This window comes from Stegodyphus dumicola, chromosome 5 (genome assembly GCF_044657685.1).
Source record: "Stegodyphus dumicola isolate Sdum_Otavi_A_Nest chromosome 5, ASM4465768v1".
Taxonomy (NCBI): domain Eukaryota; kingdom Metazoa; phylum Arthropoda; class Arachnida; order Araneae; family Eresidae; genus Stegodyphus; species Stegodyphus dumicola.
This window is the reverse complement of record NC_140772.1, coordinates 226,778,315-226,805,685: the sequence shown is the minus strand read 5'-3', so window position 1 is coordinate 226,805,685 and position 27,371 is coordinate 226,778,315. Positions and strand designations below refer to the sequence as shown.

The window sequence follows — 27,371 nt, the reverse complement described above, 5'->3', positions numbered from 1 at the left end:
CAATTTTGCTACCTGCCGATAAAAAAGATTCAAAATTCGATGTAAAATGCAAATACGAGATGTGCTCGGAACCTGCCATATCTGAAAGGTAAAAATTCAATATTTTTACCTCAAGCCGCAATCCACAACTTGCAAGGTTTAATTCTCCCAGAGTTTGTTAGCATAAGGTGGCAGTTGTTGTACAATGGTTTTCTTAGCATTATGATCGATGTCTCATAGGTGAAGACTGAGGATTTTAGGTTTATTTAATAATTTTATCGGCAGTACCATATTGAATACTGGTTGAGATTTCTTGAAATATCTAAACGGCTACTCTTGCATCACAGTTTTAGCAAAAATTGATGAAGCAACGAAATATGAAATCACATGAACGGCATCTACATATTTATCAAAAATATGTAATCACATATTTGAAATATGATTAATACGAATAAAGGCTTATAAGGTATCATTAGTGAGTGCAGCCCGAACCATCTTACCTAACAAGTTGGTCTCATGATCATAACAGGCCACCCCCAATTCAACAAAGGAAAATAATTGAAGTATAAAATAAGTAAATGAAAATAATCATGTGTTAATAATAATTAAAAACATAAAGGTTAAGAAAAAGGACAAATACAAACACTTAGACAAAAGCAGGTACCGAAGATAAAAAAACGCAAACACAATGGTAACAAAAAATTAGTAAAATAAACCAAATACTGATGGCAATAAAAAGCAAAAATCATCCATTGATTCCCATTGCTCGGCGCTCACCGTTAATAATTTTCATCACAGATTTGCATAATTATGCGAAATCTTTATAGCATAAAAAGGGATTTCCAGAATCAGATTTTTTATTGTTTCTAAAGCTATTAAAGTAAGGACAGACCTCGAGGAAGTGCTTAGCATCACCAAGCAAATCACATAGTTTGCATTTATCGTCGTTTTGTATCTTAAACCCAGCGAAGTATCCCGAGAAACGCCCATGTCCGGTCAAAAACTGTTTAACGTCAAAATCATTGAAAATAATATTCTTTTTTTTAGTCAATTCTAAGTGTTTCAAATAACGACTTCTTCTTGCAGATGTATTCCACTGTAACTGCCATTACTTAAAATAATAAGAATAAATAACTAGTTGCTATTTTTTTAAAACCTTGAACACTCCCCAAGGCAGCCTCTTTTGCGAGCACATCCTCTCTCTCATTACCGAATATTCCGATATCTGCTTTAACCCAGCCAAACTTAATATTAAACCATAAGGATAATTCTTGGTAAAGATTTTTAATATCGATAATCAGACCATTATTATTTTCTGCATTACAAAGTGCATTTAAGCAAGACATGCAATATGTAATAATGAGATATTTTCTCCCTCCTTTCTACATGGCATCGTGGTATAATGGTAGCACACTTGGCACGTATTCGAGAGGTCCAGGTTTGAATCCCGGCGAGGACCGTGCTCATTTTTCACGTCTCCATCATCAAAATAACTTAAAGACTGTACAGTGGCGACCGAACTAAAAAGGTGGTGGATGATGCAGTGCCCACGTGTACCGTCACTTGTCACTTGTCCTTCACCACCTGGATTTGGCCATTCGGTTTCCTAATCACCAGTCGAGCTTTAAAAGGGGGAGTATATAAGGTTTATAATCGACATACACGTTCCAGCAACCAGGTGTCGGCACGACGTGGCTAATCCAACCTTAGAACTAGGCTCAGGCATTCAAGCTCTGTCCTCGCACTTTGGAGAGGATTGACACCAACCGCCATGCAGTGACGGCGGTCGTCAATTTTCTACCTCCCAGTCACTCGGGCTGCCCATTGCTTAAAGACATTACTCAGCAAACTCAGGACGCTACCCCCAGGCTACTAGAACCTGAAGCTCTGAGACACTTCAGACCCACTGGCTGACCGATAAATGATCTTTCCAGATCCTCCAGAACCCATATTTTCGTAATTTTCATACACCCGTGGCCGAGACTGCCTAGGTACAGATCCTAGCCAGTAGCTTCCCAGCGTTCTCTATGTCGACCCCCGTGGGGTATATAAGGTTACAGATGAGAGGAACACTACTCGATCCACCTGGTCTAAAAATAGACTTTACGACCTTGTTTGGGCCACCTCATGTGTATAGAAGGTATTTTCTCCCTCCTTTCTGCATAGCTTTGTGGCGTAACGGTAGCACACTCTGTACGTACTCGAGAGGTTCAGGTTCGAGTCCCGGCAAGGGCATTTTTCATTGCCCGCATCAAAAATAACCTAATGGCGTTTCATCTTTCACTATTGCTTAACCAAATAATCCAAACAGAGAGTAGTAGACAACTTTTATTTCACCCTTTGTCCTTTAGCTCCCTTTAAGAGATAATATTATACTCTTAGTGTCTTTCTGAAACATTTCTTGCAGTTTTCTGTTGATGCTTTTAGGAGTTGTACTACAGCTTTGAAAATTTGCTTCTTCTAAAAGTTCTCTACAGGCTTCTTGTTGAGACATTTATCTGATTTCCTTGTTTACACAGCGATATTGTGCACTCCCAAAGAGAAAGTAGAGTGTAATCAATCTAAACTATAGTGTCTAATGCAAGAAAAGTTTAAATCAACCTGAAAATTCCAACAAACTTGGAAATTTCTTTTTGAAACCAAAGTAACAAGCAAACTCTTTAGTGCAGAGAATTTTTAGGTGCTGCTTTCTTTTTTCTTTGTATATTTACTTCCTTTAACCATTACGTGAGAGATTAGAATTAATAATCTACTTTTTTTTCCTTACCTTATACCTCCAGGTTCAACACCATAATTTTGACGCAAAAATATTGATTCCATTATTCATAATAGCCTCAAAAGAAATGACTTAAATTCATGCGTCATTTTTGTCATTATCTGAAAAAGGCATACAGTTAATATACGAAGTAATTTATTATATTTAAACTCGAAAGCACACTACATTGTAATTGATAAGCACTTTTTTAATATACTTTCTAAAATTCTGAAAAGAATTCCCTGTACGGATTTAAACAAGTAACGGCGAACTTGAATCCACTTTCTTTTTTTTTTCTTCGCTCTAGAACATGATTGAAATTTTGATGGATGGCCACCTAAGAAAGATAATTTACCCAGTTTCTCACTTTTTTTCTTTCAGCTGAGTCAGGGTGGATTCTAATTCGGGGAAAAAAAGTGTTCTCTGTTTTAAAGATTTAACGGACAATTAATTTGCTATTATAATCATTATTTATTACTGCCATTTTTATAAGGTTTATTTCTCTTTCTCTCTTATCTTCCTTTAAAGTATCAAAATATATTTTTTTTTGCAACTTATGTAACACCTTTGTGACCCAAGTTGTAAACTAAGAATTTATCTCGTGAAGAATATTCGCTATAATATTTTTAAAACATTATCTTGGGAATTTAAAAAATTATTAATTTATTTAAATTATACTTAGATTCAATAGAGTTATTAGCGTTATAATAATTTTATGCTATGTAACTCATTAATTCAAACGATATGATTTAATAAATTCTGAAGTAGTACAACTGATCTGGAAAGTAAATTCTAGCACAATTTTCTAATTAAAATGTTACTCATTGCTACTTTATCAGAGTTATGTATTTCTTTATTAATATAAATCTAAGAAATAATTTCAGTTTTTATTCTTGTTTGTTGTCATAAAATGTTTATGTTCAGTACTTTTACCATGAAAATGCATTTTTACTTCTTTGTACGAAGTAAAGGAAGTATTATAATCGCGAAATATTTCGGGTATCGTATTTCAACGAAAATAACTATTTTGACCCCCCCTCGATTTCATTTGAACGATATTTTTGCATTACATATGTACGTATGGACAAAATAAAAGATTCGTTTTCCACCAACGGATTGTGAAATGGATTTAAAATGGATCCAGCAAAGAATTTTTTCGTGACGTATTTTTATGTATCTAGCTCGCATAACTCAAAAGTGAGTAGCATCAGAACGTTGAAATTTTTGTATATGGAACTGCTATAACATGTAGATGTGGACCCCCCCCTTTTTAGTTGCAATCAGCTAGACCAAAAGTTTATAAATATGTATATTTACTAAAGAAATATTGATTATATTATCTCCTAGTATAAATTTAGTACAATGTATCTAAATGCAAAAAATCCTTAATGGAAATTCTACATTGAAAGTGAATTCTTTATAGTACTCTACTTAAATTGGCTAATATATCTGAAGATTTCTAAAAATTCATTAACTTAATGAAACTACTTCATCTTAATTCATTTTGCTATTTGAATTAAAGCTCAACTACAATTTTGACCTTAACTAAAATTACCACTTTGACATCATCATTATTACTCGAGTAAAAGATGAAACACCTTCGCATTAATTAATTATTTTTAATTGAACGGGAGTTGGTTTGTTCCCTTTGAAAAGTCAACCAATTTCTGATCAATGATGATAACTACTTGGTTTATTAATTATCATATTGAAAGTTTGAATTTCTGATCATTATTATTTGAGTAAAAGATGAAACACATTCGCATTAATTAATTATTCTTAATTGAACGGGTGTTGGTTTGTTGCCTTTGAAAAGTCAACCAATTTCTAATCAATGACGATAACTACTTGGTTTATTAATTTTCATATTCAAAGTTTGAATTTCTGATTTTCATGATTTAAATTTAAGATCCTTTAAAAATATTTTCGGTATTAAATTTTCATACATCTGTGTTTAGTCGTATGAAATGAAAGCGGTCGATTAATGCGTTGCATTATCAAAGTTTCCATCTTCGCAATGTATCAGCTTTTTCATTTCCCATAATTCCACTGTAGGATGGAATCCAATGGAAAGAAATTATGTGTGCCATTGCCTAAAGCAAAGGCCTACAGTCTAAGATTCTTTGGGAACTATTTTGATTATTCAGAAAAGCTTTAACGCACTTTTGGAATCTGACAATATGACTACCTTTACGAAAATGTGGTTACGAATCGAGAGTTGTTGAACAGCAATAGCAATGGCTTCGATTTCTCCATCAAAAGCAGTAGTAAGAGGTAAAAAATAGATTATTGGTAATATATTTGTAATTATTAAATTGGTAAAAGAAACTTAAAAGTAGTACTAAAGTAATAACTAGAAAGCTTGCTATGGATACCAGTTACAGCACCGCGCGTTCTGTCTAACATAGACACCGTCAGTTGTAGAGACATTAGGTAATTTTTGGAAGCAGAAGAGATGAAAAATTAGCAACGCCTTCGTCGGGGATAGAACCACGGACCTCTGAAATATCGGCTCAGTGTGCTGACCACTACACCACGAAGGCAGGCTAGTAAGACGAAATACCTTACACAGTGTAGACATGCAAATATATTATAAGGAACTTAACGTTATAAATTTATCTTTCTTTAAAGAATAGTTTCAAAAAAACGCATATAATTTTTCTTTAATCCAAAGGGGCTTTGTGCCTGAGGGACTATTGTTCTCGTTTTGCGATTTTGTGTCCGTTCATTATAAATCTCCGTTTCACTTTTCAAACTGTTGCCACCCAATGTTAGAATCCTGCATTATATTTGAAGAAATAAAATAATGCAAAATCTGCATAAATGTATGCGTGTCCGTTTCACTTTTCAAAATGTTGCCACCGAATGTCATCGCCCTGTATTTGAGAAATTAAATAATGAAGAATCTCCGTGAATGTTTCTCGTATTGTAATAAACAACGGTACCTACAGCCATCCAATTTTGAATGGCGTAATCCTACCGCGAATATGGACATATGGAAGCCCAAAATTTGAAATTTGGAATCTGTTTTATTATCGTTTTCATATTTTATAAAACTCTAACGAATTTTTGATTAAGTAACTCAAGGATTTCAAAGCGAGCAAATACAAAGTTGTACAGAAAAAATATTTTTATCTCCAGCGCGGGAGACTGTGTATCGGAAATTCTAAAGATAAACTCAAATTAAAATTATTTTGCCATATTGCTCTTGAACTGAATTTTATGGTTTAAGTGCGAAGAACACGATGTTTAATAAATAAAGGTAACGCACAAAATGTTAAATAAACGCCTCTTTGTGCTTAGTTCAAAATCTGAAACCTTTTAGATTTTCCTTTTATTATTGTTATTTTTCAATTGTATTTTCTATTTAAATAACGCAATAAAATTGCGATATTCTATTTGTTTGAAACTATACTCAGTATGGACTGTATCTGATGTACTACATTAAAAATTTCTTTACTGAAATGAAACGAGATCTTTTTAGATTCTTTCGTGAATATCAAGCCCAATGTTTGCTTATCAGTAAAGAAAGTTCAAGTAAAATCATAGTACAACGGACTTATTCATAGAATCGCTTCTCAACTTTTATCGAGGGATCCAAATTCAGAAGATTTGATTTACTTACAGTAAACGAAATCAGAGCTTACTTTTTTTTTTCTATTTTTCCATTTTTCCCACAAAATGGAATAGCTGAAGCAAAATTTTGATGCAGATCTACGGTATTTCGTTATTCAAGATGTTTTAACAGTGCGTCGTCTAAGGTAAATATTCAGTTAGATGACATTTATTCAATCTCGGGATTAAATCTTCAGGTTAGTTATTTTTTTAACAATTTTGGGCGAATTGAAAGATTGAATTTATTTTTTAAGGTAGAAAACGTCTTAGAAACATGAAAACCTTTTTTATTGTAAAATATATCTCTTAAGAAAATAGTGATATATAAACTTGGATAACAACTTGGATATATATTTTATAAGCTATTTTCTCCAGCATGCCTTGCCATGGTGTAATGGTAGCACACTCTGTGCGTATTCGAGAGATCCAGGTTCGAGTCTAAGGACAGTATAGTGGCTCCCGAACTAAAATGTTGATGGACAATAATTCGTCAATATCAAGATTTCGTCCCCTAACCCCCAGTCGCCATTTAAAAGGGGGAGTATATAAGATTACCAGTATCTGGAGAAACCCTGTCTTCCTGACCCTCTCAAGGATAGTCACATGACTGTAAAGGGCTCCACCCGGTACAACGACAAACAAAGGTAACTAAAAGCAATCGAGTATTAATAAAAAAATTAAATAATAATGCAAAAAATCTGAAAGGTTTCAGATTTTAAATTACGTCCAAAGGGGCTTTTTTTAACGACTCGCGTGTTAGCTTTATTTATTAAATGTCATTTTCTACATACTCAAACCATAAAATTTAGTTCAACAGCAATATCGCAAATTAATTTTAAAATGAGCGTATCTTTAGAATTTACGATACAGAATCTCGCTCGCTGGAGATAAAAATGTTTTTTTTTTTTTTTTTTTTTCGTACCGTGTTTCCGTTGTTCACTTTGAAATCGCTGAGTTTCTTAATCAAAAATTCCTTGAAGTGTTACAAAGTCTGTAATCGATAATAAAACACATTTCAAATTCAAATTAGGGCTTCCACATGCCCATATTCTATGAAAGATTACGTTATTCAAATTTTGATGGCTCTAGGTACCGTTGTTTTATCCCAATGCGAGAAACGCACATACATTCATGCAGATTCTTCATTATTTAATTTCTTTAAATATAAGACAGCGCAATAATATATGGTGGCAACGATTTTAAAAGTGATACAGCCTTTTAAAGCTTTCGACGCAAAATGCCAAAACGAAGTAATAGTCCTTCAGGGCAAATTGCTCCTCTGGACTAATACGAAAGAAGACAATGTAACATAAAAAACGTATAAAAACAAACACAAAAAACATAAGCACAGAGACGAAGATAAACACTCAAGATGACTAACCCTAAACAAGAACGTCAATTGCCCTACGATCATTTTTAATAGATTCCATAATTTATCGACAAAGATTTTTAAATTCAATAAATGTTAAAAAAGGATCGTTAAAATTAATTTTAAACTCATTTCTCGAATTTTGAAATAATAGGCATCTCTCCAGGAAGTGCTGAGTATCCCCCACCTATAAGGTATTGTTACGAAATGTACAGGCGCGGTAAGATGGCTTGCCCGCAAAGCAGTTTTAGGATTGCCATAAAATGCCAAGGGAAAGCAGAATTGCCACATTTGGCGAGAAATCGCCCATTTGGCGACATTTCGCGACAAAATTGACTATATACCGTGGACGGTTGGAGAACCTTCTGGAACGAATTCTTACCGGTTTAGCCCAGAATGTTCCCGAACACAAGCCGAAAGCTATATAAAACCTGTGTTAGTGTGTGTGCCTTGTCTAGCGAGGTGATAGTCATTAAGCGAATGTCTCGAAGTCTAGCGCCGAGTTGATCGTCGAGTGCATCGAAAGAGTCTTTTAGTGCATCGCGAATTAGTGCATCGTCGAGTTTTGTCTTAGACTGTGCTGAGTCAAGAGCTATACTCTTGTGTATCGTCGAGTGCATCACGTGGAGAGTCTCGAGAGTACGATTTCTCCCTCCTTCTAGCATGGCTTCTTGGTGTAACGGTAGCACACTCGGCGCGTATTCGAGAGATATAGGCTCGAATCCTACCCGGGGCATTGCACATTTTTCACGTCTCCCTCATCATTAATAAACTAATGACTTTAGAATTTTCTAATGTTTTTTTAAAATTACAAATCCATGAACAGCGTAACAAAATGCATAACAAGATGATGCATGATACGTATAAAAATTTCCTTTCCTAAAATGAACTTCAGGAAAATAACTAACTCATAGAAAGTAAACACTTTAGACAATTCTACAAATGACATTAAATAAATGAAATGCGAGATTGTCGTGTACTTTAAAATATGTATGCATTTAAGGAGGAAATTTACTTAATAAATGTTTGAAGATTTACGTGAACTTTTCCATTTGATTATGAAAAGAGATTTTAGCTTCAGACGTTTATCCAAAACTTTACAAATGGAATAATTTGCCTTTGCCACCGAATTCGATATAATTAATGTATGCAAAATAAATTAATAAAATATGAAATGCATTAACATACGAATCGGCTTAAATTGTTTATTGTTTATTCTTAATATATTCTTGATAATTATATACAGCCTTTGGAACTGAATTAAAGTTTGAAAGGAACTTTTAGCTTTGTAGAATTGTAATCGAGTTTCTTAAATGTAAAATTTATTAAGCTTTCAGAAACAGTCTATTTATAATTGATGATTTCTGACAGAAGAGGATAAATGCATATTTAATTTCAAACTCGGTATTTTCACGTAAATGATTGCTTCACCTTATTTCTCAATAATTCAATGTACTAACTAATATATCCTTTTTCATCAACTCTGTTTTTCGTTGCACTTAAAGTTTTTCAAACAAACGTTGTTAGAGTATATCAAATCATACAGAATGTTTATTTTTCAATATAATCTTTGGCTTACATTTCAATTAAGGATAACATGCTTGCAACTGAAGTATGTTTACGAATAGGGATGCTTCAGATCTGTCGATTAAGTTGCATTGAGTCATCTCATAAATATTGCCTTTTTACTTTCTTCTACGAAGTACAGGAAGTATAGTGATCGCGAAAAGTTTCGGGTATCATATTCCAAAGAAAATATCCATTTTGACTGCTATTGAATGCAATTTAAAGATCTTTTTGTGAGACATCTGTACGTAAGGACAGAATAAAAAGGACTCTTTCACAAAACGGGTTGCAAAGAGGACTTGAAATGGATTCAGAAGAGATTTTTTTGTGACGTCTGTGCGTACGTGTGTTTGTATGTATCTCGCATAACTCAAAAACGAGTAGACTCAGAGCGTTGAAATTTTGTATATAGGACTGCTGTCCGGATCATCAGATATCCGGAGTAAATAAAAAGAATTACTAATAACTTTTTGTATGAAGTTTACTGCATCGTGACATTTAAGAAAAAGCCCCGATATTCTTATGCGAGTCTTTTTATAGCCTCTGGAAAGGCGGAGCTTCCAAGAAATGACGTCAGCCTCGTCAGCCAATCCAGTTTTCTTTAAATATTTCCAGAACAATCTATAACTGTACGTGTAGAAAAGGCGGGAAAAACAACTTGACTACGGGGCTGTGTATTTAATTCCACGTACTTTCAAATAAGAGAAAGTCGCCATTAAAAATGAAAAAGAACATACAGTTAGAATTTTAAGTGTATTCTTGACTATGGAATTTTATTATTACATATATATATATATGTGTGTGTGTAGGAAGCTTTGTTCTATACAGAAATAGAAATATAATAAATATGAACTTACTTCTTAGGTGGCTGTCCAGGGCTTGAAATGACTAATCCGACTTGTGAATAACTCGAATGTTTAATGGAAACGCAATAGCTGCTACAAATTATATAGATGATATTATTTACATATGAATAGCGAATACCGTCCTTTACATATACACGTCTTTAAATGCCGTCATCGTCGTCACGGTCTTACTAACGTCCTTTTCCGAACGATTGCGCAGTTCCCTCTGTCGTAGCACTCGGGATCCAAAGGTCCTGTCTCTATGGCTTGACTCTACATGTACTCGATGACGCATTCCCATATATATATATGTGTGTCTGTGTGTGTGTGTGTGTGTGATATTTTAGCAATCGTGGTGAAGCTTAGCATTCAGGCATGGCTTTTGCATTTCACGAGTGTTAAGGCGTAATCCAATGAAGACTTAAAAATGATTTAGCTTTTAACGGTGCATCTTTATTCCATATCTTTAATTCAATTATCACTGTAAACTAAGAAAGAAGCTTCCATTAGCTTTGTATGACAAGCTGTCTGCAATAAACTGATTCAATGCATTTGGGAAATGGCACCTGATAACTGCATACCTAAGAAGGATGGAAGAAAGCAATTTCGGAATCTCGACCTTTCTCGGACGGTTGCGGTTGTTTGAATGAAAGGCCGTCTCGGCCGTTTCGGCCTCGAAAAAATTAAAAACTAACTTTCCTTTTTTGAGCAATTTTTCATTGTAATACATATTGTAAAATTCTCTGTTTTAGCAAACTGCCGCCCGGACGGTATATGGTTAGGGAGCCAGCTGCGATACCAACGGATCCGGGTTCGAATCCCGGAGAAGGCATGGTTATAACTGTCCGTCCCTTCAAAAGAGGCCCACCTATTAGATGCCTCCATAATAAAGTGACCACCACTCCTGGCCTTAGTACTGGTAGAGCCGAAGTTGACTGAATGCCCACCATTGGGAAGGGGTGAAATTAAGAAACTTTATATTTGGATATAAACTATTACAATCAATATTTAATGGAATCAGTTGTGTATTCCCCTTTTATAGGTACCCGCATAATAAAACTTTTGGATAATATAAAAATAAAAAATGCAGGATTTTTCATTTATTTTCAGAAAAGGGCATTGCGTTTTCATTTAGCATAGAAAAAAAAAATTCATATTAGGTCACTGTTAAGAATATAATGTGAGAAGCTGTTGTTGATTCAAAATCAATGACTTTAAATTATCCATGTAGAAATAAATATTAAGAATTTAATGTACACCGTAATATCATTTTATTATACTAAAATGTGGTTATTTGTTACTCATTATCTCTCTTGCCGATTTTGCGTTTCACGTAAAGGATTTCGTTTGTACATCCATTTTAAGAATGCGAGAAACAGTTTTCAGTTTGCTTTCATGTTGCAACAATATAGCTATGGCAGAAAGTCTTTTTTCAGAGTGTATTTAAATCCCTTAAGGTCACAAATACCAGAAGCTTATTTACTTAGACAACTTCAGAAGAGCACTTCTATGGGAAAAGGAAGCTAATACAAGTAAGGGCAGTAAGTAACATGGTATTTTTAATCTAGCGTTCGTTTAGTAACGTGTAAAAAAAAAAAAAAAAAAAAAAAGAGCGCAAAGAAACTGCATCCGTAATACTACTTACTCATTCCCGAGTGGTTTCTTTTACGGAATGAATAAATGTTTTATTTCTGAGCGTCACTTCGGCTGCTTATTTGTCACCGAGAAGCAATAAGGAAGTAAAATGTGACGTTGATTAAGAAGAAACAAATTACACCCGACGAAAAACGGGAACGTCGGCGCTTCCTCTAATAGTTCGGAATGCAATGTATGTGCAACTAAGAGATAAAACAATAAATACATATTTGGGAGTTATATATCATTGTTAATTTGAATATGTGATGCAAATTCTCGGTGCTGTTATTTTTGCCTGAGGAACTTAATATATGTTTTTTTCGTTTAATGAAAGGGGTAATTTTTTATGCCCATTTATTTTTGCTTAGTTTTATACCATACAGATTCAGTTTATAGTACTTTTGCTCAGTTTTTTTTTTTTTTTAATTTTAATGACTTTTGAACTTTGATCGATTCTGGCATTTTTCCTTATGATTTTCAGTAGTCTTCGTTTAAGAGAACCATAAAACTACAGAAACATACATTTGCTTAGCCCAAAGGAGCGTTATCTCAGAAGGGTACTAACTTCGTTTTGGCGTTTTGCGTTGAATTACAATAAACGGTGAATCACTTTACAAATTGTTGCCACCAAATATTATCGCCCTGTGTTATATTTAAAGAAATTAAGTAATGAAGAATCTGCATGTATGAAGGTATGTATGTTTCTCGCATTGTGATGAAAAAACGGTACTTACAGTCATCAAATTTGAATAACGTAATCCTCCTCTGACTATGGGCAACTGGAAGCCCACATTTGGAATCCGGAATTTGTTTTATTATCGATTTCATATTTTGTAACACTTTAAAAAATGTTTTACTAAGAAACTCAACGATTTCAAAGCGAGGAATGGCAACACTGTACGACAAAAAAAATTACTTCCAGCGCGCGAGACAACGTATGGGAAATTCTAAAGATATGCTCAACTTAAAACTATTTTGCGATATTGCTGTTAAACTGAATTTTATGTTTTAAGTGCGAAGAACATGATATTTAGTAAATAAAGGTAACACAGAAATCGTTAAAAAAAAAAAAAGCCTCTTTGGACGTAATGTAAAATCTGAAAGCTTTTAGATTATATATTTTTTTATTGTTTTTATTCTATTTGTAGACATTTCTATTTATAGACGTTAGTTCTATTTATAGGCGTCTGTAGCATGGTCGTTCCATGTTTACCCATTACGTTATACTACCATACTCTATTTTCTACTTGTGCTGGCATGTGTTGTTATCACACGGGGGTCAGATCTTTAATTATTTTATCTTCGCACCATCCTAAATTGCCATTTTTCAGGGATTGCCTCAATAGTGTTATCATTATCATTCACTGTGACATAAGTTTGTTAATTTAGCTTTCAAACTGAAATTTAACATTGTTTATAGAACGAAGCAATTGTAAAAGTGCTATGACTCTAACTTTACTATATACTTTTTTAATTAATCCCTAAAATTAAGCACAAGACTACAAATTCACATTCTTTATTAGATACCTTATAAGGTATTTTCCCGCCTTCTTAGCATGCCTTCGTGGTGTAGTGGTCAGCACGCTCGGCGCGTATTCCAGAGGTCCTTCCCGGCGAGGGCATTGCTCATTTTTCATATCTTCTGCTTCGAAATAACCTAATCTTTCTACAGTGGCGCCCGAACTAGCAAAAGTGGTGGATAATGATTCTCCACCACCAGGGTTTTGTGATAGTGTCTCCTAATCTCCCGTCTCCCATTAAAAAAGGGGAAGTGTATAAGGTATCTCTCCCACTTTCTTAGCATGCCTTCGTGGTGTAGTGGTCAGCACCTTCGGGAAGTATTCGACAAGGCCATGGTTAGAGTCCCGGCGAAGGCTTTGCTCATTTTTCCCCTCTTATGTTTCGAAATAACCTAATGACTACAAACTAATAGACATTAATTAGTGTTCGGAGCATTGTGAATATTTCTTAAGTCATATTTTACGCACTCTTGTACATAGTAATTGCTTTATTACCACTTAAAAAAAGCAATTTCTAATCATACCTGGATAATAAGTACCTCCTTAAAATATAATGATTTCAAAGGAAATTGTATATTTAGTTTGCAGTAGTTTTTTCTTTCGATTAGTTATTTAATAATTCCTAAGTTCATTAAATGTTACATAAATTGTCTTTCCATATACCTTGTACAAAGTATCTTTCTTATGTATTTTTATTATATGAACAGAGCTTCGTGAGACAACAGAGAATTCACAGTAATTTCTTATTCAGAGATTTTAATTATCATCACCACCACCGTCATCATCATGCTACGTCATTAAATTTTTATTACTGTTGTGGCCGCTAATGCTATTATTACTCCTGCTTTTGATGTTGGAAACGTGATAAATGAGCAATGCCCTTCCTTGAACTCGAACCTAAACATTCTTTCGAATGCAGGCCGAGTGTGCTATCGTTACACCATAAAGGCATGCAGAAAGGACGGAGAAAATACCTTACATACTTCCCCCCTTCAAAGAGCGACTAGGGATAAGGAGACCCAGTCGCTAAATACTGGCGGTGAAGAATCATCATCCACCATCTTTTTTTAGTTCGGGTATCACTGTAGAGACATTAGGTATTTTTGAAGCAGGAGAGTTGAAAAATATGCAATTCCTTCGCCGGGACTCGAACCTTCACCTTTCGAATACACGCCGAGTGTGCTATAGTTACGCCACGAAAGCATGCAGAAAGGAAGGAGAAAATAACTTGCAAATAACCGAACTTAAAACGTAACAGTCACAAAGTAAGTTTTATGTTATTCATAATATTTTGAAGGGATAATAGGAGTAAATTACATAAAATTTCTAATTGGGAGAGAAAATGCCAGTGTAAAATTTAAAGTTAGGCAAGGAAGAAGTTTGAGTTTGGCATACATTTCGAATAAAACTATCTATTTCAAAGGCAATCACACATAAACTTCACGAGGCAAAATAGGTTTCGCTAAAAATTCGAAGTCAACCTAAAATTCTCTCTGCCTCAATTTAATAGATAATAAACCGCAAACAATAGCTAAATTCCATGCGAATCATAGGGCAAAATGACTTAAAGAAAATAAAAGATGAAAACTAGTATACCTCGATTTAAATTCTATGCCTTTTATCAACTAACTTCAAAAGCATTGAATAAAGTGAATTCATTATGCAAATCAACACTCGTGATTAGCGATAGTCCTTTTTTACTTCCTTATACGAAGTAAAAAGGAAGTATTGTAATCGCGAGAAACTTCAGGCATTATATTTCAACGAAAATATCCATTTTAACCGCTATCAAATGCAATTTAGCGATATTTTTGCGTGACATCCGTACGTATGGACAGAATCAAGGACTCTTTCCCCAAAAAAAATTATTAAACTGATTTAAAATGAATTCTGAAGATCAAATTTTGTGGCGTCTGTGCCTACGTACGTATCTCGCATAACTCCAAAACGAAGAGCCTCAGAACGATGAAATTTTGTATATAGGACTGTCATAAAATGTAGGTGTGTACCTCATATTTTACTTGCAATCGGCCGAAACAAAAATATATAAATATATGTATATATATATCCACTCTGTTACTCGACTCAGTAATCTCAGTTTCTTTGTTCTTATATGTTTGCAAAGTGTGCACTTTTTGCTTTAAAATTGATTGAATTATACTGTTCTTATCTTCCGGTTAAGATTTTTATGCCTTTAGTAAATCTACATGCAATATTTTTAGAATTATCAACAATTTAAAAGTTGTTTAACTTTAAATTTAATTTAATTTAATTTAAAGTGCCGCTAAGACTAATTATTTTTGTCATGGCGTACACGTTTGTTTAAAGTTGAAATAGCAGAATAGTAGATTTGTTGCCAATCTAGAGAAAGTAAGCTTCGCAATAAGAAAGATAACGCCTTCTTTATTATTGCGAATTAAATCAGGCTTAATCCATTTTGGAATTTATTCGAGGAAATAAATGTTTAAGATTTATTTCATAATTTTCAATACAGATATTTTGAGATTTTATGTATTTTTGCCTTGTCGCGAAGTGAAAACTGAATTAATTGAATGTGAAATACTGAATCGTCTGCTAAAAATCTTCCCCTTCTTTTTTTTTTTTTTTTTTTTTTTTGTTGTTGTTGTTGTTGTTAAGTTCTTTTATACATCGTTTTATATTTATTATAGTATTTGAATAGAACATGTGGCAACGATTAGATAATTCTTAAGATGATGTAAATTTTGTGCATTCTGAGTTAAAAAATGAATTAAGTGTAACGCTGTTTAGTGAACCTAGGACCAGAGTGTCGCTATGGTAAACAAATAGAGTGAATTTTAAAGAATGCATTTGTTGTATTGTGGTTTATGCACTGACGGCGAAGCAGATTTAATTCAATCCAATAAATTTAAATGAAATGCGAGAAAAAATGCGTATAATTTAATATTCTGTACAAGGATGTCATGTGGTGTACACATCAGATTTTTTTCCCTAAGATGACGGTTTCCGAAAAAAAAATTAAATAAAAAAAAAAAAAAAAAACCTCTTCCAGAACCTTTGATGTTTGTGTCAAAGACGGTTCAATGTATGTGTATTTTTTGATTAGATATTAAGCATACAGAATATTCCTAGTTTTTAATTTAAATTTATTTTTCAATTTTTCTACCCAAAATTGCAATCTAATACCTTTGAAATTTTCTCCTCTCCGGTATAATGTTTTTATATAGAGTAGCCACCTGGTTCTTGCTGATATTATTTGCTAGCCCTTGTCTGACATGTCAGTGGGTGATAGATTTCCTCGGAGTTAATGGAATGCCGTAAATCTCCTATGAGATCGGCACCAATGTACTTGTATCCTATTTTATCGACTTTAGGGAAGAAAGCTGGGTAATAATACAAAGCCTTCTCCGTGGCTCTTTTTCTCTGTACTAAGTCTGCAAGGAAATTTTCTCAGATAGAAGGCCTTATGAAATTTTTGTACATGCGTGAAATAAATTGACTTTCGTAGGCTTTATCTAATTATTCTGAAGAAAGTGTTAAGCTTGTATCATATTCGGCTAATTAGTTTTATAAATTAAATGACACTTTCATCGCATAATTTTTCTACCAAGTAGCATGTCAGCAACTTTATAAATAGCATGAAGTAACCGTAAAACTTTGTGTCGCCATGTAGCTCGGAAGAATTATTAAACCCTAACTTGGGTTCATATGCTGCAAATAAACTTTACAAGAAATGAAAAAAAATTGAATTTTTTAATATCCAGCTGGAAGGTTTGTATACTATATTCCTCCATATATTCAAATTGGTTTAACTGCTTCTGATTCAATTCACGTCATCGTAAAATAGTATGCTGTAGCATTTTTTATGATTTAGCGATGTCTCACTTTTCTTTATTAGAAAACGCTGAATTTTAAGGACACACCATTTTCAACAAAGAAGTACATTTTTGGACCCATTTCACTTAGAATAACTTTCAAAACTTCAATTGTAAAGCTATCATTTACATTTAAAATAATATAAAAAAACTCATTTCCTTGATTACAAAATCTGATGTAGACATCACATGACTTATATGGCCAAATACATTATGCACATTTTTTGCTCCATTTCATTTAAACTTATTTTCTCGAATTCTATTAGAGGTATATTTCTTTTTCAATTAATTCAGTTTTAGCTTTGTGACACGGTAAAAATAAAAACTCAAAACATCTTCATTAAAAATTCGAGAATATGAAGAACATAAAACATCAGATACATTTGAAAGAACACAATTTTTACCATTAAAATTGGTGTCCGCCGATAACATCGCTGAATTAATGGAACTCAAGGGTATTTAATCGAAACACAAATTACAATTTTATGAAATTGATAGCTGAACCTAAAAGCCTCACACAAGTAACGAATAACTCATTTTACCTGCTTGTATGAAAATTGTCGAAACTATGACTGGAATCGATGAAATAAAAGAAATTTTAAAAGGCATCGCTTTCAAATAATACAGTTAGCGGTATGCTGAAAACGTGTCAGTTAGCATAGAAGTAAAGCTAATGCAGAAAATTTGTTAAGAAGTTAAGTAATTTTCCTCGTGATCTGATAAATTAAAACATGTTACCAACTTATGTTAGCAACTTGGACTGGTTCGAGTCCTTGAGGTGAAAGGGTTCAAAAAGCATTATTTATTCTCAGGGAAAAACTAGGAAAAAAATCTTCAAAGTGATCAATCAATATTTTAATACAAACTAAGATTCACAGAAAAATAGCGAACTCTTTTGTACTAATGTTTCTGCCGCAATGACAAAACAACGTCAGTTTCCGAAGTTCCTTCTGAAAATCCTGATATTCAGATGAAACATTTCTTTATTACACTGAGAAGCTCTCGTGTCAAATAATTTACCTCTAGGAAATCAATCTCGCACTTAATAACATCTTAAAAATGACATATGTAACCAAACGTAGACCACTTTAATCGGTATCTTCTTTCAATTTTATGTGATCATAGCATTAATGCGTGTTATTTCATACTGAAGTTCGTTGATTGTCGTGAAGGAGAGTTCTGTCCGGAGCTAAAGGTAGAGAGAAAAATATTTTTAAGCGTATCTCTCAGTATCCAGCTAAGTTGGAGCACAGTTACTGACGGCAAAACAAGCTGCTATAATGTTATTTAAATACTTAAATGAACTTATTCAAAAAATGTAACGATCGATGAGAATATATTATCTAGCGCTGACAAAATTAATGGAGTCAAACGCAATATTAAAAAGAAGAAATTTCTTGAAACTTTTAACCAGTGTTGTAGTACGATTCCTAAAAATTGGGTGTTATATTATAAGGTATTTATTTCTCCGCCTTCTTATCATGCCTTCGTGGTGTAATGGTCAGCACGCTCGGCGCGTATTCGAGTGATCCGTGGTTCGAGTTCCGGGGAGGGCATTGCTCATCTTTCACTTCCCCTGCTTCAAAAATACCTAATATCTCTACAGTGGCACCCGAACAAAAAAGGTGTTGGATGATGATTCTCCACCGCGAGCATTTGGAAATTGCGTCCCCTGATCACCAGTCTCCCTTCAAAAAAGGGGAGTATGTAAGGTATTTCGCCCACCTTCTCAGCATGCCTTCCTGGTGTAGTGGTCAGCACGCTCGGCTCGTATTCGCAGGGATTCGAGTTCCTGCGAAGGCGTTGCTCATTTTTCATCTGTCCTGCTTCGAAATAACCTAATGTTTCTATAATATCTTGTTGATGGTTGTGCGAAATCCTCATCGTTACTTTAAACAGAAGGAGACAAAAACATTAAGCTGGGTTCGAAATCCAATTGCATGTTTATTAGATCACATGGCATTAGATTTAACAGTGAAGGACAATGAGACGTTATTTAGTTAGAAAGCTGTCGTACGTTTGAAAAGAATATTCCATTATCCATTATTCCAGTTTTCATCCAACGGCGGAAAAGCTGTAATATTCTTTTAATATTTGCTACAACATGCAAGTATAAACAAAGTTTCTCTTCTATTTACAATATCAAGAATCTAAAGATACCGTCACTGAAAAGGATTAACGTCACTGAAAAGAGAATAATGTAGATATTTATATTAAGTGCCTTTTAGTTATATAGTCTATAATTCTTTTATCGATACTTAATTTTTCTTTTATATTTTCACACCATAATTTTATATTGTTATGGTTTTTTGTATTTAATCTGCTATTTTTAGTAGAATTGTTATTAAGCTATTTCATTTCCCCGTGCAGTGCAGCGTAGGAGGAATATTAAGAGAAAGCTAATCCGGAAAATTAAAAATACAGGACCACGCACGTTTAATAAATAGATATCTCATAATTGTACGCTTTTGCTTTTCGATATGCTCGTGCACATTTAAAAAGCTTATAAAAGCTGGATCAAAACAGTTTTAGTTTTGTTTAGAAAACTTCTGTTGTTTACTGTAGCGAATTCGCGATGAAATCGACTTAGCTGTCTTTAGCTGTTTTGAATTAAGTTCTGTTGAACGTTTGAGTAGATAAAAGATAACTACTGTGAGATATTGCAATATTGTACGAATATCTGAGGAAATTGAAGCATTTTGTTTTATTTGTTGTGATAATAATAAATTTTCTTCACTTTTCATCGGACTTGTGCATTCAATTTATTACGAACCCGTACGCACGTAACAATATAATTACTGTTCTAAAATTAATCACAGTTTTTTCAGTGAAATGTGACAGTTTAACTCATATATGTGATAAATATCCATCACTGAGGATATATGGATTTGGTATTTTCGTTCCAAACCCTTTATATATATACATGTAATATGTTGTACTTTTGGCGGAAGATGAAAACAATTCACGTTGTAGGTATGGCCTAAAAAAGTTGCTACGTAGTGACGGGACATTTATGGCGTAGTGGATGATCGAATGGAAGTTTAGAAGAAGTACGACCAGCTTGATAGTTAAATATTATATATACTCAAATCACGAATTTCTTAACACATAACTGGTAGAAAACTATGGGTGCTAAAAGCGCCCCATAATTTTAGATATGCAATTGCATTTTAATTAATGGCGAATAACTGGCAAAGGCTGTGAGCGACACGCTTCCAGCAATTAGGCGAAGAGCCGAAAGAGAGACACTGCGCAGTTATGAGCTATTTATACTGGCTGTACAGCTAAGCTGTGATTGCTTAATTTTAGGTTGTTATGTAACATGGAAGGATTTCGAATTTGGGAGAACAGATGAATTTAGGGGAAGATCATAAAATCTAGTTAATTTTGAGGTTGCCAATTATTCTTAAAGCAGCCATTGTATTTTGTTATATCTTACATATGTCAGATGTAAGAAAATACGATAGCTGCTTTAAAAATAATTGGTGACCTCAAAATTAACAATTCTATATTTAGTACTCTCTCCCTAAATTCATCTATTCTCTCAAATTCGAGATCCTGCTGTGTTATGTAACAACCAATCATAGCTTAAAGTATTTTCTGTATGTACTTAATACAAATATTCTTGGCATAAGAAACTACTTCATTTTCCTCCTAGCTTCGTTACTGATATATATATATATATATATTTAATATGTGCATGTGTGCGTTTGAGAAAGTTGTATCAAGGGGTCTGAAAGTGATACAATTCCCTGATACAAGCCAGAGCGTTTTCAAAACGTCTGATGCAACTCACTCATATGCGCGCACACACACACTCGTACAGCTTTGACTGATTAACATTAGTTTTATATTTTCTATTTTAAACTCAAACTCATGTGAAGGCTTCTTGTTCGCCCAACAGGAGCCATCTGTAAATCTATTCTGAATTAGAATAAAAGGATATTTTAATCTTTCTCCGAAGTTATTACTTACTCACAAGAACTCAGCGACTATTCAATTCTGAATCCTAGCTTTCAAGGAATTCTGTTTTAGCTAGGATATTACAAAGTATACATATATACACATCTATATATACATACATATAGATTATTCGTTATTTAATGATAGAAACAGAGACAGTGCTCATTTTCTCTTTTTAAAGATTAGCAAATCTTTAACAATTAAAAAGTATTGGATGGTTAGTACATGAGCTCAGAATTTAATTTATCAAAAGTATACATATAACCCATTCTGTTACTCTGCTGAGTGAGCTCAATTTTTTTATACTTATATGTTAGTAAATTGCGCATTTTTTGCTTTCAAAATGATTGAATTACGTTGTTCTTATCTTACGGTTAAGGTGTTTATGCTTTTTAGATAGTCTGCATGCAATAGTTGTAGAATTGTCAACAATTTAATGTTGCTTAAATGCGGCTAAGCCTAATTTTTGTTTTTCATAGCAGCCATATTTGTTTACATCTGAAACTTAGCAAAATAGTGACCTTCAATGTTTTTTATCCAAGATGGAGCGAAAATAAACTTTCAGTATTGTGCACCAAAAAATTTGCTACCGCGGAGTGAGAACTGAATTATTGGAATGAGAAATCTATGTATAAAGAAATTCTAGGAAGTAAGGAAGTAAGTTTAAATGAAATGCAGCAAAAAATGCGTGTGATTTACTATTCCTTACAAGGAGGTCATGTGGTGTCTGCATCAGATTTTTCTAATGTAGTTGAAATAACTATGTTAGCTATATTTTACATTTAAGTATTGTTGTTTCTTAATGTATGAAAAGTAAATATTTTAATAACAGTTTTTAGCTTTCGATTATGTGATATTTACGCTCAATTTCTGTAAATATTGATTGAAATAAAAAATTAATAAAAATATTAATGAAGTTAATTTTTTCTTTCAGACGATGATAGTCGTAGTGTTATCAGTGCGGTGTTATTAGTGTCTCTGGCGGCGTTAGGTACCCTGGCGCTTCTTGCAGTGGCGGCTGTTGTGGCTGTTGTGAGAAACAAAAGGAACAGTTCTAACGAAGGTATGCTATAATAAATTTATACTTCACCTTAAACATAAATCTGAAGGATTTTGTAAACTGTTGTCATTTGGAGTTTTAGTATGGAACAGCATATAGGTGGAGTTTTTAATAATCTACACGTTAGAATGAAAAGTTCTCTTAAAGTGATAGCTATGATTTTCACCCTTATGACTGGAATTTATTTAAAAAATCTCGACAGAAGAGTAAATGAATTCTCTTTCATTATATCAGCCACAATAACACGCTGTTTTGAATGATTTTCGTCTTTCTAATCAAATGATATCTAAAAGCTCTAGTTCCATCCATCATTTCACCTAGACTCAATTTGAGTTGATTAAATGTGGCAAAAAAATGGATCATAATTGATCAGAAATGAATAACGCGAACCAACAAACACACAAATAGACATTCTTCTTTATATATATAGGTTTTGTAAAACTTGTACATTTTTGATTAACAAGCTCTACGATTTGGAAGCGAGCAGTAGCAAAACTTTTCGAAATAAAACATTTTTATCTTCAACGCTCGAGACCGTTGCTACTCGGAAAAATCAGTACGAAAACTATTGTTTTCAGAGCTTTTAATTAATATCTCAGCTGATTAAAGTCGTACGAAGATGGGAACAGTCGAAATGGCTTCCCACGAATTTTTGGAACCGAGAATAATGTATTTAATGTTTGGCAATGCTGTTTTTATTTCATCGTAAAACTTGGAAATTTTTACCAACAAACTCTAGGATTTGAAAGCGAATAGTGGCAAAACTCTTCGAAATAAAGCAGATTTTTAACTTCACCATGCGAGACTGTTGCCATTCGGAAAAATAAGGGGGAAAATGAAGCGTTTTTAGAGTTTTTAATTAATATCTTAATTTAAGCTTTTTTGGGGGGAAAGTGGACGTCGACCTTTTTGAGGACCCAGAGAAGGATTGTAGAAAGTTCGGTTACAATAGCTATAGTAGTGACTGAGTTAATCGTAAACAAACATTCTTCTTTTTAATACATGGATGTGGTTCCTGTCAAAAGAAAGAACATACTGCTGGTTTCAGATGCAAAGTTATTCAGTTTTCAAATTGTGCTGCAGCAAGGGTGTTTGGTATTCGTGAAAGATGAAACGAATAATGATATTATTTATTTATGGATCAGAGTAACAATGATGGTGAAGATGAAACAGAGTCCAATGATGTGCCTGACGATATAATGGACGATATGACGAACTTTTTATGTCATCTGATAAAGAAACTTTTAAGTTCATAATGTATGTCATTTCTTTTAAATGAGCATCATTTAGGTGCATGCAAAAATCTAATTTTCGAATGCTGATTTTTTTCTTTATTTTTTTAATCGATCATTTTCATAGTAGGTGTATAACGCGACCCGTAAATTTCGATCTTATTTTTTGTATTAAAAGTGCGCGCTATACACCGGAATACGCGGTATTTATAATAAGAACCAAAGGGAGAATTTAAATTTTCAATAATGTCACCGAGAACGCTGAATACTTAAACTTTCATGAAATCAAAAAGCAGTGTATTAAGAAAGCTGACTTTATACAGCAGCAAGCACGCAACAAGAATACTGGAAACTCATCTTTCATCATTTATCATCTTCTGTCATCAGGTGTCCATTTCATTTCTGGTTCTTTGATCTTCATTTCCTTCAACTTTATCATCATTTTCCTGTACTGCGTCCTCTCGGATAGAAAAATCACTAGTTGTCTTCACAGTAACTGAAATCTGAGGGACTCCATGCAGCCATTGCCTTCTTTTGTAATTTACTGTTATTACTTTTTCTCTGGAATAATGACCGTTATTTTATTGATTTCAAATAGTTTAACTTTTGAGAACTGAAAATGTTAGAATTTACATTTTTTACCGCGCAGCGTTTTCTGGCTATTATTTTCTGACGCTGTAGACTCATTTGGTTATTTTGAAGCAAGCGATATGAAACATGATCAATGCCCTGTCCGGGACTCGAACCTGGACCTCTCGAAATACGCGCCGAGTGTGCTAACCGTTACACCACGAAGGCATGCTGGAAAGCAAGGAAAAATACTTTATAACATATACTGAGAATATTAGGCAATGCTTAATTCCTGTATCTGATATTCAAACACATCATTGCAGAATCAGTTTAGCTTGAATCTATGATTTGTAACCTTCAGTCAAAACAAAAGAATAAAACATAATTTAGGATTCGAATCCATTATATTCTGCACTAAAAGTAAAACTCTAGAGGATGAACCTGTTCAGCACGTGCATTTATTGCACTCTAATCATAGATGCGAAAATTTGTAATATTCACAAGAGCATCTACCAAACGCCTATTTTCTTAAAATAGGAGTAAAAGGAAAACTGAGTAATAAATCCTTTATAAGATGAGATATATTTCTAAATCTGGCAACAGAATATTGCATATTTTAATATCTTTCTCGCAATATAATTTTATTTCAAATACCAGACACAATAACATGTATCACACGTTCATGCCAGTTAATGTTACGTTTTTGTCGCTTCATTTTAATTACTCGTATAAGGTATTTTCCCTTCTTTCTGCATGCATTTGTAGTGTAACGGTAGCACACTCGGCGCCTATTAGAGAGGTCCAGATTTGAGTCCAGTCGAGGTCATTGCTCATTTTCATGTCTCCTGCTTCAAAAATCCTAATGACTCTACAGTGGCGCCCGAACTAAAACGTTATGGATGATGGTTCTTCATCGTCAAGATTTGATGTTTAAGTCCCCCGATCTCCTGTCGCCCTTGAAAAGGAGGAGTATATAAGATATTTCCTCCGTCCCTTCTGCATGCCTTCGTGATGTAACAGTAGCACACACGGCGGTTATTCCAGAGATTCAGGTTCGAGTCCCGGTTAGGGCATTGCTCATTTTGCATGTTTCCTGCTTCAAAATTTCTAATTACTCTACACTATAATCGAAAAGTCCAGGTGTAGTGAGAAAATTTATGGAAATTAAAAATATCATTTACAAATGTGTAAGTAATGTGGAAAATCTATACATCTTACCACATCATCGTTCCTTTCTGTTCTGGTTTGTATTTTCCTCCTGCCGGAGTAAAGCCAACATCAGTTTATCTCTTTAGGGAATTTTAGTTGGAACACTTATCGCATAATGCCACTGGCATAGGGCCTAAGCCTAAGCCTAGCCTTTAACACCAACCATAAGATTCTTCCCAAATTTGAAGAAGCTGAACGGAAGGTCTTTATTAAAGGAAAATTGGTTTTTGCAATTATCTTTCAGAAACAAACCATCTAACAACGGCCAGCTTTCAAATTTCATTGTGGCTGGCAAAACATGGTAAACCACTCTCCGATGGAGATTTAATCAAACAGGTTTTGGGCACGCTGCCCCAAAAAGTTTCGCCATCACTGCTGTAGCCCATCACTATGATAAACCAATTTTTAAATATACGTTTTAAATTTATGCTTTTTTATAGTTCTGAGTTTTTTTATAAAAATTTTAATAATGCAGTGCCTTTAGAAGACATTTATAGGTAAAGATATATATAAATATTTTCCCAAATGTTCCATCAAATAAATTTAAAGAACTAAACATGGTGCCTAAGAATAATATAAATAAATTCCATCCAAAATCAGAGCTGGAAGAATCTCGTATAACTGACTATATATCAAAATCGTCTGCGTGTCTGTAACAGATATTTTCTTTCAAAAGCAGATAGAAAGAAGAGCATTTTCCAACTATGCAGCTGATAAATTTTTATTAAACCGTATATTTTTTAATCCGAGATATGTATTATTTACATTAAAAATCGTTTTCTTCCGTTTATGGTTTTAGACTAAACGTAATATTTAAGTATAAGAATACACAGACATAAAAAATATTCTGTACATTAGAATTCCTTTGATCTGTTTTCTTTTACCAGGCGATCCATTACAGAATTTATGATGTAATATTTATTTGTGTTTAAGGTTATAAATTTCATTCTTGGTTCAGGCAGTTTATTTTTCTTCTTAGTAGAAACAATGCTTCTTGTAATGGATCCTGATTTATATTGCTGAAATTTAAAATCTTCATTTCTTATTTCACTGCATGTGTGTTTCATTCTTGTCCCCTACCTCGATACAGCTTCATTGATAAATCTAAATCTGAACTGCTCACGAGATAATAAATTATAAATTAGTAAAATAAAGATAATAATAATATTTAGCTTTATTTAGGCATAACTGATTTATCTCAGATTATTCATTTTAAATATTATGACATTGTCAGGGTCAAATCAAATGATACTAATGTGTTTGTGCGTCGTGTGTTACTTTTAGGTATTGTTACTAACAAAAGTAAACTTGCAATTTTAATTATTAAATATTTCTTTAGCTAGTTATTTATTTATATCTCTTTTCTACTTTCAGTGTTTTCTTTTTGCAGCAAAAATAAAATATTTTTAAATGATAAAAGCTTTCAAAATAGAGCAGTCTGACATGTTTTACGCTTAAATATTATACCTGGCTTTTAAATGTACCGTAAAAATGCCTAAAGGGAACACCAAACATTAAATTTAAAACCTGCATAGAATTTTACTCTGCAGAACAAATTTATCGAAAAAAATTCAATAAAAATGTATCACACATTAAAAAACTAATAATAATATATCTTAATGCAAATATTAATTATCCTAATAAATAAATTAACTAACTCCACGAAACAAAATTTTAAGAATTCAAATAGTATAAAGAAATTTAAGAATTTTGTTTCCTGAAAAAAATCATGCAAATCGTTTTATATAATTAAAGTTATATATAATTAAAACATAACATAAAAAATTATAATGAAATAAGCAATAAATCTCACATTTTCAAGAGAAAACAGTCAGCAATCCGGTATCCAAAGCAAATGAAAGAAAAACCGTTGCCAAAACCACATTTCTAAACGAATGAAACAATCATCAGAAAGCAACAACCAATCAAAATTGTGCTTTGGGGATGACATAATTCAAAATATAAAAACCTCTTTGCCCTTAGCCAATAAAGAGAGAGAGGAAAAAAAAGGAAATTCTATCTGTTGTGCCTCGTGGCCTCGTGAGATACATGCGCGTCAGAATAAGAAGATTGCGATGTGCGTGTTCAGTGTCCAAAAATCAAAAGAAAGTAATCAGCATGAAACAAGCAATATCCCTTAATACAAATATTAATTATCCTAATAAATAAATTAATCAACTTCCCACTGCAAAAAAATAA

The 27,371-nt window shown here is 33.3% G+C and overlaps 1 protein-coding gene across 1 annotated transcript in view; it reads left to right on the top strand.

Annotated features, from left to right (window-relative positions):
• LOC118192828 (adhesion molecule nephrin-like) overlaps positions 1-27,371 on the top strand; it is a 534,505-nt gene that overhangs the window by 362,219 nt on the left and 144,915 nt on the right. The window contains exon 9 of the mRNA XM_085817751.1: positions 22,036-22,164. Within this exon, the coding sequence (XP_085673877.1) occupies positions 22,036-22,164 (129 nt within the window). The remainder of the gene's footprint in view (positions 1-22,035; positions 22,165-27,371) is intronic.